The sequence below is a fragment of the Hyalella azteca genome, unplaced genomic scaffold, assembly GCF_000764305.2.
Source record: "Hyalella azteca isolate HAZT.00-mixed unplaced genomic scaffold, Hazt_2.0.2 contig12448, whole genome shotgun sequence".
In the NCBI taxonomy this organism is placed as follows: domain Eukaryota; kingdom Metazoa; phylum Arthropoda; class Malacostraca; order Amphipoda; family Hyalellidae; genus Hyalella; species Hyalella azteca.
Window position 1 is genome coordinate 1 of NW_025942407.1, and position 14729 is coordinate 14729.

At 40.0% G+C, this 14729-nt stretch overlaps 1 protein-coding gene across 2 annotated transcripts; it reads left to right on the forward strand.

Moving 5' to 3' along the window:
* Positions 1-11136: 11136 nt before the first annotated feature.
* On the forward strand, positions 11137-14643 carry LOC108674921 (baculoviral IAP repeat-containing protein 5). 2 transcript variants are annotated; one of them, XM_018162904.2, is made up of 4 exons: positions 11137-12224; positions 13249-13358; positions 13705-13819; positions 14180-14643. In XM_018162904.2, the coding sequence occupies exons 1-4, from the start codon at positions 12123-12125 to the stop codon at positions 14252-14254; spliced, it is 402 nt and encodes a 133-aa protein (XP_018018393.1). In that variant the 5' UTR covers positions 11137-12122; the 3' UTR covers positions 14255-14643. The 2 variants fall into 2 exon arrangements, with proteins under 2 accessions (XP_018018393.1, XP_018018392.1); XM_018162903.2 differs by having other exon boundaries at positions 11236-12224; positions 14177-14643.
* The last annotated feature ends 86 nt before the right edge of the window (positions 14644-14729 follow it).

The window sequence follows — 14729 nt, forward strand, 5'->3', positions numbered from 1 at the left end:
AAAAATTCAGTCGCGGCTCGCCAAGTAGATATATTCCATACTAGCCTATCAGTATCTGTGATTGGAAAGTGGACGGTTTGCTGTTACCAGCCACTGGCAGCCAGGCTCAGATGTGTGGGTGTGTGGTGTTTTTGGACCAATTGACCCAAAAGTTAGCGTAGAAGAAATTATGGAACTCGCCAGTGCCGAAAATATGGCTATTTCTGATATAATTTGTCTGAACAGGTTTAAAAATGCAAAAGGTAATCGAGAGCCAGAGCCGTCTGCCACATTCATGAAGATTACCTTTCATGGCCAAAATTTGCCCAATGAAGTCAAAATTGGATATGTCTCCTACTCAGTGAGACCCTTTGTAGCCCCTCCATTAAGGTGTTATAGATGTCAAAGACTGGGTCACTGGGACATCTTGCTGAGGGCTGTAATTCTCCCAGTCTCTGTTTACTGTGTGCTGGACCTCATGAACACTCTGTATGCACCTCACCTAAAAAAAGGTGTGCAAATTGAAATGGAGCTCATGCTGCAAATTCCTTAGAGTGCCCCTACATTGCTAAAGCAATTGCTGTGGAAAAACTGCGTGCCACTGGATGGACATATGCACAGGCTGTCAAGGAAGTAGACTCACTCCAGCAGCAAACTCCTAATGTCTAATGAGGCTCCCCATCCACAAGCATCAATTGAGGCCAGGCTAGCTTCCAGCTCTTCTGGGGTAGCTCTTGAATCTTGATACTAGAATGATAACTGTGGATGTTCATCAGTCTCAGGGTCCCTGCCTAAGTTTAGAGCCTGTGCAGATCCCACTAATAAGAGGAAATCAAGTTGAGAATTAACCAGTTTTCAAACTGGGTAATTTACCAGTTTTCATTAACCAGTTTTCAAACTGGTTTGGATTCAGATAAAGGCCACAGGGCAAACAAGCCGACTGAGGACTTTATGAGAGAGGAACTTGCTTCAAGTGAGAAGCGACTTGATGACTCAATACGTGCATCTCTGACTGGGTTCTCAATCAAATTGGGAAAATTTTTACATGAAGTCTTCAACATAAACTTGCTAAATGAAGGGGCCAAGCAGAGATCCTTGCTTTTAATTAGCTTAATGCAGCCGTAACAGCTGTCTAGATAAAAGCTCGCAAACAATGCAGCCGTAAATGAGCTTTTATCTAGAGTAGCAGTTGGCAGGTCCCATGTTTTGATTTGTGGAGACTTCAATTATCCGGATATTGACTGGTTGGAGGGCTTGTTGCTCAGGGATGGTGGCCACCCTGCATCTAAGTTTATGGAGGCTGTGAGGGACTCGTTCTTAGTCCAACATATTAAGAAACCAAGTAACCAACCCACCATAGAGTTGAACAGACGCCGCATGTGTTAGATTTGATTTTTACTAGTGAGGAAGTGATGATAGGAGACGTCAGACATCAGGCACCACTGGGCAAGAGTCATCATCAGTCCCTGCTGTTTGGGGTTAAATGTTACACAGATCAGAAGAAGAGCAGTGTTAATCGTTGGAATTTTGCAAGGGGAGACTGCAAGGCGCTTTGGAGCCATGGTCAGGAAGATGTGCCAGGTGCGTGGGAATTTATATTGTCATTTTAACAACCTGCGCAGTGCGCCGTACTATGCCTGTAAAAAAATGCGCCGTGCGCTGACAGCGCCATACTTTTAGAAAGCTAAAATAGTTTAAATATGGACGCGCGGCAATGCAAATTATGTAATCACACTGACCATACACACAAACGTGTATCCGCATTGTGTTGTGGTTGGATATGAGTTGCCTAGATTGCTAAGGCATCAACTCAGGACTCAGGTTCTAGGAGTCAGCACAGTAATGAATATTCATTCATAGATCACAATTCAATCGGACATGAATTACAGAACTAAAGAAGGCAACATGCTTTTAGATCTGTCTCTTATACACATCTAGATGTGTATAAGAGACAGGTTGTACAGAGNTACGAAATGTAAACAGACGGTGTTCAGTGTTGCCATATGACTTTGGAGAAAATTTCTTCTAAAATAAAGATGGCTGGGATTGCGCAAACACGTGCGCGAAGATAATCAATTTTCATTGCATTGCGCCAACTGTGTACAGCAATAGCTTAAAAAAAGTGAAAATGTGTGGGAAAATTCACCAAAAACATACATCATCCTGAGTGTGGAGTAAATACATGGAAACATGTGATAGAAAGGACTATTTACTTTATACAAGGGCTCGTAATCAGGCCAAAAAGGCATGTAGAAATGCAGTAAGGGATCACAAGAAAAAAGTGGCAGCAGATGCTAAGGAGAACCTGAAATGTTTTTTGGCCTACACGAGGTCTAAGATGAAACCAAATGATAGTGTTTCCGACCTTTGTGATAAGGGTCATAAGGTTTCCTCTGATGATGAGAAAGCAAATGTTCTTGATAGATTTTTTTAGCAGTGTGTTTACTATCGAGGACTTAACAAGCATACCTTCTTGTGAGGCAGGACATTTTGATCCTTGTCTGACTGATGTGGTGATCGACAGAGCAGATGTGGCCAGGAGACTAGAAGCCCTTAACCCAAATAAGTCACCGGGACCGGATGGACTTCATCCTCGAGTTTTGAGGGAGATGGTTCGGGAACTTTCGGCTCCGCTATCTATGATTTTTGAAAAGTCACTACAAGAGGGAGTTGTTCCAGATGATTGGAGGGACACTCGGGTCACACCCTTATTTAAGAAAGGAGATAAAGCAAATCCTGGTAATTATAGGCCAGTCAATCTCACTAGTATAGTCTGCAAGGTCATGGAGGGAATGGTTAAAAATAAGGTTATGCAGCATTTGAGTGACAACAGTTTATTGACTGGTTGCCAGCATGGCTTCGTGGCAGGAAGATCGTGTACTACCAACTTGCTCACCACCCTTGAGGACTGGACTGAGATATTAGACAGGGGTGCTCCCGTCAATGCAGTATACTTAGATTTTTTGAAGGCTTTTGACTCGGTACCTCACGAGAGATTAATCGTCAAGCTAAAAGCACTTGGTGTGGATGGTCAGGTGTTAGGATGGATCAGGGCATTTTTGAGCAATAGACGTCAACAAGTCTGCGTTAATGGCAGTCTATCAGACTGGATGGCTGTAACAAGCGGAGTGCCTCAAGGAAGTGTCACGGGGCCTATACTTTTCGTAGTGTTCATTAACGATTTGCCAGATGCTGTAGAATGTTTGTGTTCCATGTACGCAGATGATACCAAGATGTATAACAGGGTGGAAACGAACGCCAAGCAACAAAGGCTTCAGAGTGATTTAGATAATCTGGTTGACTGGGCAGACACTTGGCAGCTTAATTTCAATGCTGACAAATGCAAAGTGCTACATTTGGGAAGGCAAAATAGACACTATAAGTATAATATGCGAAAGCACGGGAGTACGGAGCGCATTAACCCATTTATGCCGAAGGTAAGAAAAAAAGCTTGAACAAGGAAAAACCTGATAAAATGGCTTCATTGAGACACACTAAGTAATTTATCCAGTTTATTCATTAAAATCAGTTGGAAATAATGAAATATAAGGCGTCCTACATATAGGACGCTAGGCATTACGGCAACAAAAATGGCACAAAATTGATTAAGCTCTACAACAGAAAGACTCTACAGTACATCTACTTTTTGTGGAAGTTTTTTAAGCACTTGACGTGTAATCCTTGATCACACTTTTCACACCTAGTTGTAGTCTTCTGGTAAGTGTGCACAGCGCATCTGCTTGTCTTGAGGAATGACAAAATGATTGACGTTGTCAAACTGTTGCTCTGTTACTATATCAGCAGGATGGCCTTTGCAACCTGGCTGTGGAGGTTTTGCGTAGTGTTCAAGATAATAAGACACAACTCGGATACGAAATGCTAGCAGATCGAGCTTCTCAGCATCTTTATTCCTTCTTTGAAGAAGCCACGCATTGTTCATAGAAACATCGATGAGATATGACACAATGGACGAGTACCATTTTTTACCTCTTATTGACACTGTACTTCGATATGTTCTCATCCATTCTATCTACACCACCCATTGACTTGTTGTAGAATTTTACGATTGCTGGCTGCTCTACTTGGATCTGTTGTCTTGTCTGCCTTGAAAAGCACGTCGTCTGGGTTTGGGGGTAAATTCCAACAGCATTTGAACATAGAGATACCACACTGTTGTCATTTCATCGACAGATTATGAATATTGTATTTTTCGTCGACTCTGAAATCATGGAAGCCTCGCTGTTTTTTATTTATCTCTTTGACATCAATGAGAGGACACTTCTCGGTTCTATTTTCTCTGACTGTGCCATTTCCTTTCAGTCCCATCTTTTTCAAGGCTGATATAAGACTCACACTAGTTGTGAGTCTTATTGTAACATTGTAAAATTTAACTCTTAGTGAATAACTTCAAAACAGAGACATTATGAGTTTATGAACTAAAGTCTGAATTAGTCTAAATTCGGCAGTGTGTTGAGAGTGCAAGTTAGACATTTTAGATTGAAGCCAATTATCTGACAAAACAAAATTCCACACAATGTACCCATGAATGGCCCTCTGCAACTAAACAATGATTCCAAATAGTACATCTATTCATCAATATGCATGAAAAAATATGTACATTATGATATAAAGCAAAAAAAAATCAGAAGGTTTTTCCAATAAATGGATGTACTGAACGAAGCTTCCTGTGACAACTAGGTTCGTTCAATGCCTAGCGACCTACATGTAGGACACCGTTGTTTAGTATTACCTCATGCCTCACGTGTTGAATATTTTGATATATCTCTATTCTCTACCTAATAACAGGCTATTATACTAAAAGAATATGCACCTCACGACACAAAACAGTTATTCCTACATTTGGCATAACTTACTTTTTTGGTGACGCCATGCTTTTTCAGGTGAACTAATGAATGTACAAATTTGAGCGCTCCTGTGCGACAACCTACGTGTGCAATCTCTAATCTGCAACTGAAACTAGTTATGGGAAAGAGTACTGAATAACATGCAATCGTCAACAATTCGTATTTTAGTTATCTATCATCTGTAAGCAACAAAAAACTTTTGATGGTTAGCTGACCTACATGTAGGACGCCAGGCATAAATGGGTTAAATTAACAGCGACGGAACTTGAAAAGGACTTGGGTGTGAATGTGGACACAAGTTTGAAGTTTTCTCAGCACATCAAAATTCAGGTAAACAAGGCCAACAGACTGTTAGGTCTCATCAGGAGATCATTTGTGTACCTGGACTATCAGACTATGGAGATGCTTTTTATAGCAATTGTTCGACCACACTTAGAATTTGGAAATGTAGTGTGGTCGCCATTCTTGGAAAGAGACAAAAAGCTCATTGAGAGTGTGTTACGTAGAGCAACTAAAGTAATACCAGGGTTAAAAAATCTTGAGTATGAAAGAAGACTTGAGCAGATGAAAATACCAAGTATGACGTACAGAAGAATGAGAGGTGATATGATTGAGTGTTACAAGTACACACACAATGTTTATAAGCTGGACAACAGTATACTAAAACTGGAAAAGAATACAAACACCAGAGGTCACCATTACAAACTGGAGAAGCAACGCTGCAATAAGAGCCTTTGTCAAGGGTTTTTCACCCAGTGTGTGGTGGAGAGGTGGAACAGACTGCCAGCACAGGTGGTGGAGAGGTGGAACAGACTGCCAGCACAGGTGGTGGAGAGGTGGAACAGACTGCCAGCACAGGTGGTGGAGGCTCCCAGCGTCGATGCGTTTAAGAACAGACTGGACAGTGTTATGCGGGACCTTGTCTACAGTGTAGACAAGCTTCCCACCTTTATTAGAGCTGATCAAAGGGTTGTTGTTGTTGACCCTCCCCGCCTCGCTTCATGGCGCGAGGCGGGGCCTAGACCCAGTTCTGGGGCCAGCCAAGTCGGTCGCCCCAGCGGGCCAGCAGCCCTGCAGCGTTTATAGGGTCCGACCAAAGGTCACCCACTGACAGGGATGTGGGCATTTCAGGGCAGGAGAAAAGATGAATGGTGTCGTGCGTGTTGGACAGACAGAGTGGGCAAAGTGGAGAAGGGTGTGTGGCAGGGTCTATTTTATTGAGATATGAGAGAAGTAGCAGTGATTTATTTGTGCGAAGTTGGGCAAGGTTCCTGCGTGCAGGTCTAGGTAGGTTTATTTCAAATGGGTGAATCTGTGGTGCAGGCATGTTTAAAATTTTATTGTGAGGGAGGGTTGCAAGATAGTTTTCTGTAATTGTAGTGTGGATTGTTTTGAGATTTTGTTTAATTGTGTCCTGTGTAGCTTGTGCAGGCGGAGTATCTATGTTGATGGTGAAACCTGTGTTGTGGAAAATGGTTTGTTTCATGAGAAGCTACTTCAAACTATCGTCAGTCATGAAAAGATCCGGTCAAATGACACGATTTTAGATCTTCTGTGAACAAGGCACGAAAAGAAAAAGAATCGGCTACAGGCCACATCAGGCCTACACTTCAGCGCCGAGATCACTATGTTATGTTAAACGAATTTACGGTAAGTCCGGCCGCAAAATTTGTCCGAGACGTCATTCTTCTGTGCGATTTTTCTTTATGTTGAGTTCGTTTATTCGCCTAGAGACATCTCAAACTGTCAATAAAAAGCTGATTGTTTTACATAATTTTCGAAAATGTTGTTTGCAGCGCATGACAGATCAAGATTTTTTTATAAGTCTAACGTACTTACAGTTATAATATAAAAATAATAGCGATTTCAGCGTTTAGTAGACCGTAGGTTTGTCGCCGATTTTTAACATCGCAGAACATTTCCAAATCGCAGGCAGCATTTTGCGGTCATGAACTCGCAACTCACTGGTATAATTCTGCTTTGCTTAAGGTCCTGATTGAAAACCGAGAGGCTTCGAACAGGCTCGGCTCTTCCCTATGCGTTTCTTCACTAATTAGGATAGACTTTACTCCACTCGCAAATGAGATGGCGATATGAATTTTTCCATACTTACCCAGCTATTTATTTATAAGCGTCGACCAGTAATAAAAAATATGTAAACTTTGTATTAAAAGAGTTTTAATGAGAGGAAATTTCAAGAAACTTTGAATATTATTGTTCATCATGTCTGCGACTTCTACACTTTTTTCGATATATAAACGGGTTGTAATTTTTATTGTCAATTGAATGGTATATTCGGCATTCCTTGATCAGCTTCCTTGTTATAGATATTTTCCACCAAAAAATATTTATGATCGAGTCTGCTGATACGCGGAGGGAAAATCCCGCATACTAGCTGCTCAAATGGAGACGTTGTGCAATGTTTGAGGGGAAAGAGACGTCGTAAATTACTCAACTGTCAGTTCACGACGGGTGGCATGGTAAAGGCGAAGTCAATGAGGGGCGAAGAATAATACGTGGCCAGTGGTCGGCCTAGTCCAATTAGTTATAGCCGACCGTTGGCCATTCCTCGGCCACCTGAAAGCGACCAGTTGCCGCGAAGAAGGGTCTGGCTAGGATATCATATTACAAAGAGTACAAGCTCGAGGGTAGCGACTGGCCGAGCTTTGGGCAGATCAAGGATTTTACACGATGGTCGCGAAAACCTCGCTCTCAGACTTCGCTGCATTTTGACTACAAGCCTTAAGGCTTGTAGTCAAAATGCAGCGAAGTCTGAGAGCGAGGTTTTCGCGACCATCGTGTAAAATCCTTGATCTGCCCAAAGCTCGGCCAGTCGCTACCCTCGAGCTTGTACTCTTTGTAATATGATATCCTAGCCAGACCCTTCTTCGCGGCAACTGGTCGCTTTCAGGTGGCCGAGGAATGGCCAGCGGTCGGCTATAACTAATTGGACTAGGCCGACCACTGGCCACGTATTATTCTTCGCCCCTTATTGAGTTCCCGGCACCATGCCACCCCTCGTGAACTGACAGTTGGAGTAATTTACGATGTCTCTTTCCCCTCAAACATTGCACAACGTCTCCATTTGAGCAGCTAGTATGCGGGATTTTCCCTCCGCGTATCAGCAGACTCGATCATAAATATTTTTTGGTAGAAAATTCTATAACAAGGAAGCTGATCAAAGAATGCCGAATATACCATTCAATTGACAATAAAAATTACAACCCGTTTATATCTCGAAAAAAAGTGTGAAAGTCGCAGACTTGATGAACAATAATATTCAAAGTTTCTTGAAATTTCCTCTCATTAAAACTCTTTTAATACAAAGTTTACATTTTTTTTGTTACTGGTCGACGCTTATAAATAAATAGCTGGGTAAGTATGGAAAAATCCATATCGCCATCTCATTTGCGAGTGGAGTAAAGTCTATCCTTATTAGTGAAGAAACGCTTACGGAAGAGCCGAGCCTGTTTGAAGCCTCTCGGCCAGAGCCTTAACCGCCCAGCCTCCTCGCCGATTCTGACCAGAAACTGGCGCAGAGAGCTGGGATCGAACCCGCGCCTCTCTGCGACAATCTTAGTACTTTAACTTTAACCACTGGGCCACCCTGCCAGTAACTAATTACACATAGCAACGGCCAGTAATTATTGTCTCAAAAAAGTGGTTTGTCGATGACATTACTGGCATAAAGTTCCGTTGTTAGTTTTTTGCGCTTGAGTTCAATTTATTTGTAAGTGCGGATCAAGTATTCAAGTACAAGAATTTTAAATTTAGCGATGAGATCGACGAGGTATACTTCTGCTTCATTTTAACTGGAGAAAGTCAGTTGCGTTCATGGCAAAAGCACGTGTGTAATTTTCGTTCCTTGAAATAACCGGCGAAATTTGAAGCTATAGATATTCAGATTTAGTTGTAATCCCTTGCACAAACCTACAATAAATTCATTCAGACGCAACTGGCTCTCTCCCTCCTGGCCTCTGAGGTTTGCCAGTCTGCTTTGAATTTTGAATTTTTATTTATTTTATTATTATTTTTTTTTCGTTCTATTTTTTCCTTTTTTTACTTTTTTTCTTCTTTGTTTCTTCTTCCCTTTTATTTATTCCCTCTTTGTTAATTTGTTGTTTGTTTTTGTTTATTGGGCAAGTAAGCAAGTTGAACTCTTCCGACATGAGTGATCCCAGCCAGGGCTGGAAAAGTCCTATTTTTGTCTGAAATATCGCGGCTCTAATATCATAATTTCAGTAGGTATGAAATCTTGCGGCTTGAATGTCATAAATTATTGTTTGATTGAAAAATTATGGTTTGCACTTCACGTTCACAAACATGTCATTTCATAAAATTTTCAACTTCTGCAATCCGCATTGCTTTACCGTTACAGCCAAAATGTCTGGGAGAAAAAAAGGAAACATCGTAATGTATACAAAACAACTAAACGTTTTGTTGAAGATTGCGCATAGTTGCGGTCAAGTCAAAGTGGTAACTTACAGTAAAGACAATTTTCATTGTTGCCGTTTGACTGTTTTAGGGTAAAATTAGAGATTTGGGAGTAACATGTGCATGGACTTTGTAAATAAATTCGCACCTTGTAAATGGCTTTTCATGGCTAAGATATGGAATTCATGGCTCGGTGAAATGGAATCACGGCTAGCAAATCCATAAAACCACAGCTCGAAAAATTCAGTCGCGGCTCACCATGGTGGCAATCCATAGGTTATTCAAAAGAACCTGTTCTTATGTCATTTTGAACCGATCAACGCTTCTTTACAGACCGATCGTAAAACACCTTCACCGGCAAAAGCTTTTGCACTTCTGAAGAAAGTCAGCTGACAGCTACACTGGCCGTGGGGCGTGGTGGACCGAATTTGAATTAATACCATTTAGAATAGGTACTTAAAAGAGTAATGGAGGTAAATAAAGAAGATAGTTTATTTTCCTAGAGGTTAGCATAACATACCATTTAGAATACTTATGTTTTGAAAATTCATAGCTTGAAGATGGGGGCTGTTAGCTGCAACACACTGTTGGAGTTGTTCTCAGAGGAGGGAGTAACCGTGACAGTGAATTCCGATTGCTATGCTGCAATGTTGCAAAATTTCTTGCAACCCATGATGGAAAACATTGTTGAAAATTAAGCATTGGGAGACGTGTGGTTCCAGCAGGATGGGGCTACAGCTCACACAGCCCAAATGTCACTCTATGTTTTGAAATGCATGTTCCCAGACTCTGAGGGGTGATTTACAGTGGCCTGCAAGGTCACTTGATGTGAGCATTTGCGATTTCTTTCTTTGGGGACATCTAAAAGAAAGGGTGTTTAGAAGTTGCCCTCACACCCTACCACAGCTAAGGGGATGGATTATTGTAGCAGAGGTTATGGCCATACCTCGCCATATGTGTGAACCTGCTGTAGAAAACTTCCAAGAACGACTCCAACAGTGTGATGCATCTAACAAACCCCATCTTCATGATATTGTTTTCAAAACATAAGCATATTAAATGGTATGTTATGCTGATCTTTTGGAAAATAAACTTTCTTTTTTATGTACCTCCATTACTCTTTTATTTTGCCTCAAAACTGTTCAATCAGTTCTGCCCCACCCTGTATAAGCTAGGTAACACATTTAAATTGTATATTGTAATCAATATATAACAAATAGTTAAAGACTACTTATAGCCTTATAAGAATTAGCTAAGCTGCTAGCTACGTACAATGTATTGCACACTTGATGCCTCTGTACCAAAAACATTCATTTTATTGGAACCTAATACACACTAAAGGCAACAAGTTTATATACCAATTTGTCATTCATAGTACATTTATACTAAACCATGAATAACAATACGTCAATATAAATTATAGACTTCCACTCAATATATTTAAATATATGAAAAAAAAATAAAAAATCATGATTTTTTTATACAAAAATCACATGATTTAATCATTTTGATTTAATCATTGCCAACCCTGCTCTGCAGTCAACAGTGTGCTCCTGAAATTGCTCTAAACTGCTTTAGAGACTTGGAGACAACATTATCCTCAGCATGTACAGATTTATACTGATGGATCGCGTTCGGCTACAGGATCGGTTGCTGCTGGCCTTTATCTACCATCCAGGCATCCACCAGCTTGGCCACTGGGTGGCTGTTGAATCCAGCGCACACTGTGCTGGGGGCTGAGCTGTTTGCAATATACAAGGCCATGCAGCTTGCTACAACCAATGTATTGCTGCAAAATAAGCCCATTCTGATACTGACTGATTTGCAAGCAGCACTGCAGCTTTTGTCTTCTCCATCGGATGGCTCCTATTGCTCAATCGTCACTCAAATTCAAAAACTTATGCTGGGTTTCCATCCAACATCCATGGTAATGAGGTGGCTGACAGAATTGCAAACCTTGCACACTCAAATGATTGTTTTGCAAGATCCAGTTTGTGTTTTGGAGAGCGACTCTGCTTGTTGAAGTCAAAATTTTTGGAATATTGGGCACTTTGGTAGTCAGGGGAGGTGCAGTCGTCAGGGAAAGGAACCTTCAGGCTGAGCTTGGGAGGAATGGTAACTTATGTGGATTATGGACCACTACCTCGCTTGGTTGAATGTGCTGTGGCCTGTCTGTGTCTCGGTCATGCTGGTGTAAGGGCTCACATGGCCCATTTCAATCAAACCAATTCCAGTATATGCCCTGAGTGTAATGCGGAAGACAATTAGTCACTTCATCTTGTACTGCTCACTCTTCACTGATCAGAAAAGGGAGTTTTGCTCAGCTCTGGAGAATCTTTTGATTCCCTGGAACCTCATCTCAGCTCTTGGTGGAGAAGATATCCCTCAAAAAAGAAGAACTGCAGTAATTCGTCGCCTTGGACAGTACCTGTTGGGATGCAACATGGTTAACAACCTTTGAAAAATTTCCAGTGCCTAATTCTTTTGTGCTTCCTTCCATACAACACCCACCGGCTGGTGAGAGGCCTTAGAGATCTACTTTTAAATCAGAGTGGCAATATAGTACAAGGAAACCCAGTTGTGCTCAGGCTGGGAGGTGTGATCTGTTCATACCCAAAGTCTTAAAAGCAATTTAAAAAAAATCATTTTAACTGTAATCCGTAAAAGGACAGAAGTTTTTCAAATTAGTCGCTGCTTTGCTCGCTGGTAGTTTGTCTTTTTTTAATTTATTGCCATTTGTGTTAGTCGTGTAGATTTAGTTGCTACATTTTGTTTTTCAGTATTTATCAATATTATTGTGTGATTGTGAAGGTTTGAAGTAAGCACTTTTAATTCTCAGTGATTATGGATAAAAGTGAAGAACTGAGCCTATTTTTTGAGAAAAATAGATTGAAAACCTTTAAAAATTGGCCCTTCAAGTTGCCAAGCGCCTGCACTAAAGAAAAAGTAAGTAATTATTCATTCATATTCATGAATATTAAATCCTGTTGATTTTATGCACAATGCACCTGACTGACTTGACTAAGTTGACTCAATGAGTATTATGAGTTGAGACTGTCCTACATTCACTGTTCAGGGTGCATACTGGTCATGGAAAACCTGGAAAGTCATGGAATTTGATTTTTCATTTTCCAGGCCTGGAAAGTCATTGGATTTCATTTCAGGAGCTTGAGCAGATGAATACGCAGAAGCAATCCAGAGAAAGGGGGGACTTGAAAGTTATTGCAAAGTTCAATGCCATGAGGCAATCTATGAAAATAAATCTAGACACTCTTGAACTGAACATTAAAGAAAAGTTGATAAAATAGCTGCCAGTTGAATGTCAGGGCAGTGGTGTCAAAGAGTGTTCTGAACTGTATTGACATTATCATGTATAATCTTGTGTGCATTACTCAATATTTGTTGTGTTGACACTATTGAATTCATAATATTACCAGTCTAGGCTTGATTTTCAGATATATCTCATTTTTGTTACTCTATGTCTGCTTGCTCTATGCATTTACATGTTTGCTATTTATCAACTGTAGGAGATGATAGTAAGATAGAATATGCATGTTTAGTCTTTCAGTCATGAATGCTAAACCTGTCATATACGATTCATGGAAAATTATATTGATGGTCATGGAGATTGGAGAGTCATGGAAAAGTTATGGAATTTTTTTCTAAATACCAGTAGGTACTGTGCACCCTGTCAATAATATTCAGGTGCAAGCTCTGGTCATTGTGGTGTCCAAATGAGATGCTCTACTTCATTAGAATGTTCTTAAATATAGCAATTAAATAAATATATAATTGCCATCAATGGTAAATAATTTGTCTATGGTTGCTGGAATAATGTGTCCATAACACTGTTCATATGCTATCCCATAACTTAAGTCACATCAAGATGCAGCAAGTTATAATTTATATGAAGATAAATATTTCTTGGAATTTAGTATAGTAGTTTAATTTATTGATTTTTTTTTTGCAGATGGCAGCAGCTGGTTTTTACTTTGCTGGCAGTAAATCTGAGCCTGACCTTGCCTGTTGTTTTGTGTGCCTCAAGGAGCTTGATGGATGGGAAGAGGAGGATGACCCATGGTTGGTTATGCAGATTGCAGACAGCTGTTTTTATTCATTTGAACATTCCCAAATTAAGCCTAATGTCCGTCTAATGTCCAGTCACCTGCATGACTAATCAGATAAATTTCAGCATCTGTGGAGATATTATACTGTATAAGTTTTTGACCATTATTTTCTGATAGTAGAGTTTTATAACTTGAAAATTTAGTATCAATCCAATAACTTGAAATATTTTTGAAATTTAATTTCAATATTCATTCAGTGTTTTTTTCAAATACAGCAGGAACGAAACTTGTGCTAAAAGATGTAATAAATTTTGAAGTATTAGTCTCCATGTGGTTTAATTACTATTAACAATTTTAAGGGAAGAGCACAGTCGCAGAGGAGAGTGCGACTTCATTAAACTCAACAAAACTGAAGAGGAGATGACGGTGATGGAGCTTTTTGACTTACTCGTGAAGCGACGCCTCAATCAAATGGTTAGTTGTGAATAACTTATTCATTTATTGCTGAAACATATTTATCATTGAAAGAATTCTCAATTACATGTAAGTTTTACTTGGAGAGATGAATTTCCTGTTGAAGTATTTGGTTCGTATTAAATATTGGTCTTCACTCCACTCAAGAAGTAGATTAGAGTTTCTTAGCACCCCTCTTTTTGTATATTTGCCATACCTTTTGATAATAATGTGGCATTCCTGAGTGAATTTAAAAATAGTCTGTGTAATTTCTCACCAGCCTTGAAATTAAAGATCAAGAATAGAAAAAGAAAATTGTTTCCAGAATTGTCTATATTAATTTATTTAGTCATCATAATTATGAAAATTGAATTCCAGAAGATTGCATCGTCAAAGAAAATAAAAGCCCTTGAGACACTCGGACAAGGCTATGAAGAAGACCTACGGAACAGCTGACAAGCTTCTGACTGATCTGCATTGTCCTCCCCAACAAACTGTTTTGTCACATATTATCTTCCATTTATATCAAAATATTCTTTAAAATTGGCTTGCATGTCCTTAGAAAATTGGGTTGCAGTAAAATTGGTCTGCCCTGCTTAATTGCTAGGTATAAGCTAACATTATAAGAGGCTATTTTTACTTGAAGCGTTCAAGCAGTTGAACACTAAGCCTACGACCGGATGTTGGTTTCTGTGATCAACAGGTTATTTATTTGGAGGACTGGGCTTAGATTATTTCATGTCCAAGCCTTAGACGGTGTCCTGATGCAGTTCATGTGTCTTATGTATTTTTTATTAATTTGGTGTCTTGATACGTGAACATTAACATAAGAACAATTAAGCTTATCCTTTTGTTTCATTGGCATAAGTGGATCCTGGCAACGGAGTCTTGGACAGAGGTGCTGTTTCTGTTCACCATCTGTGATTAAAAT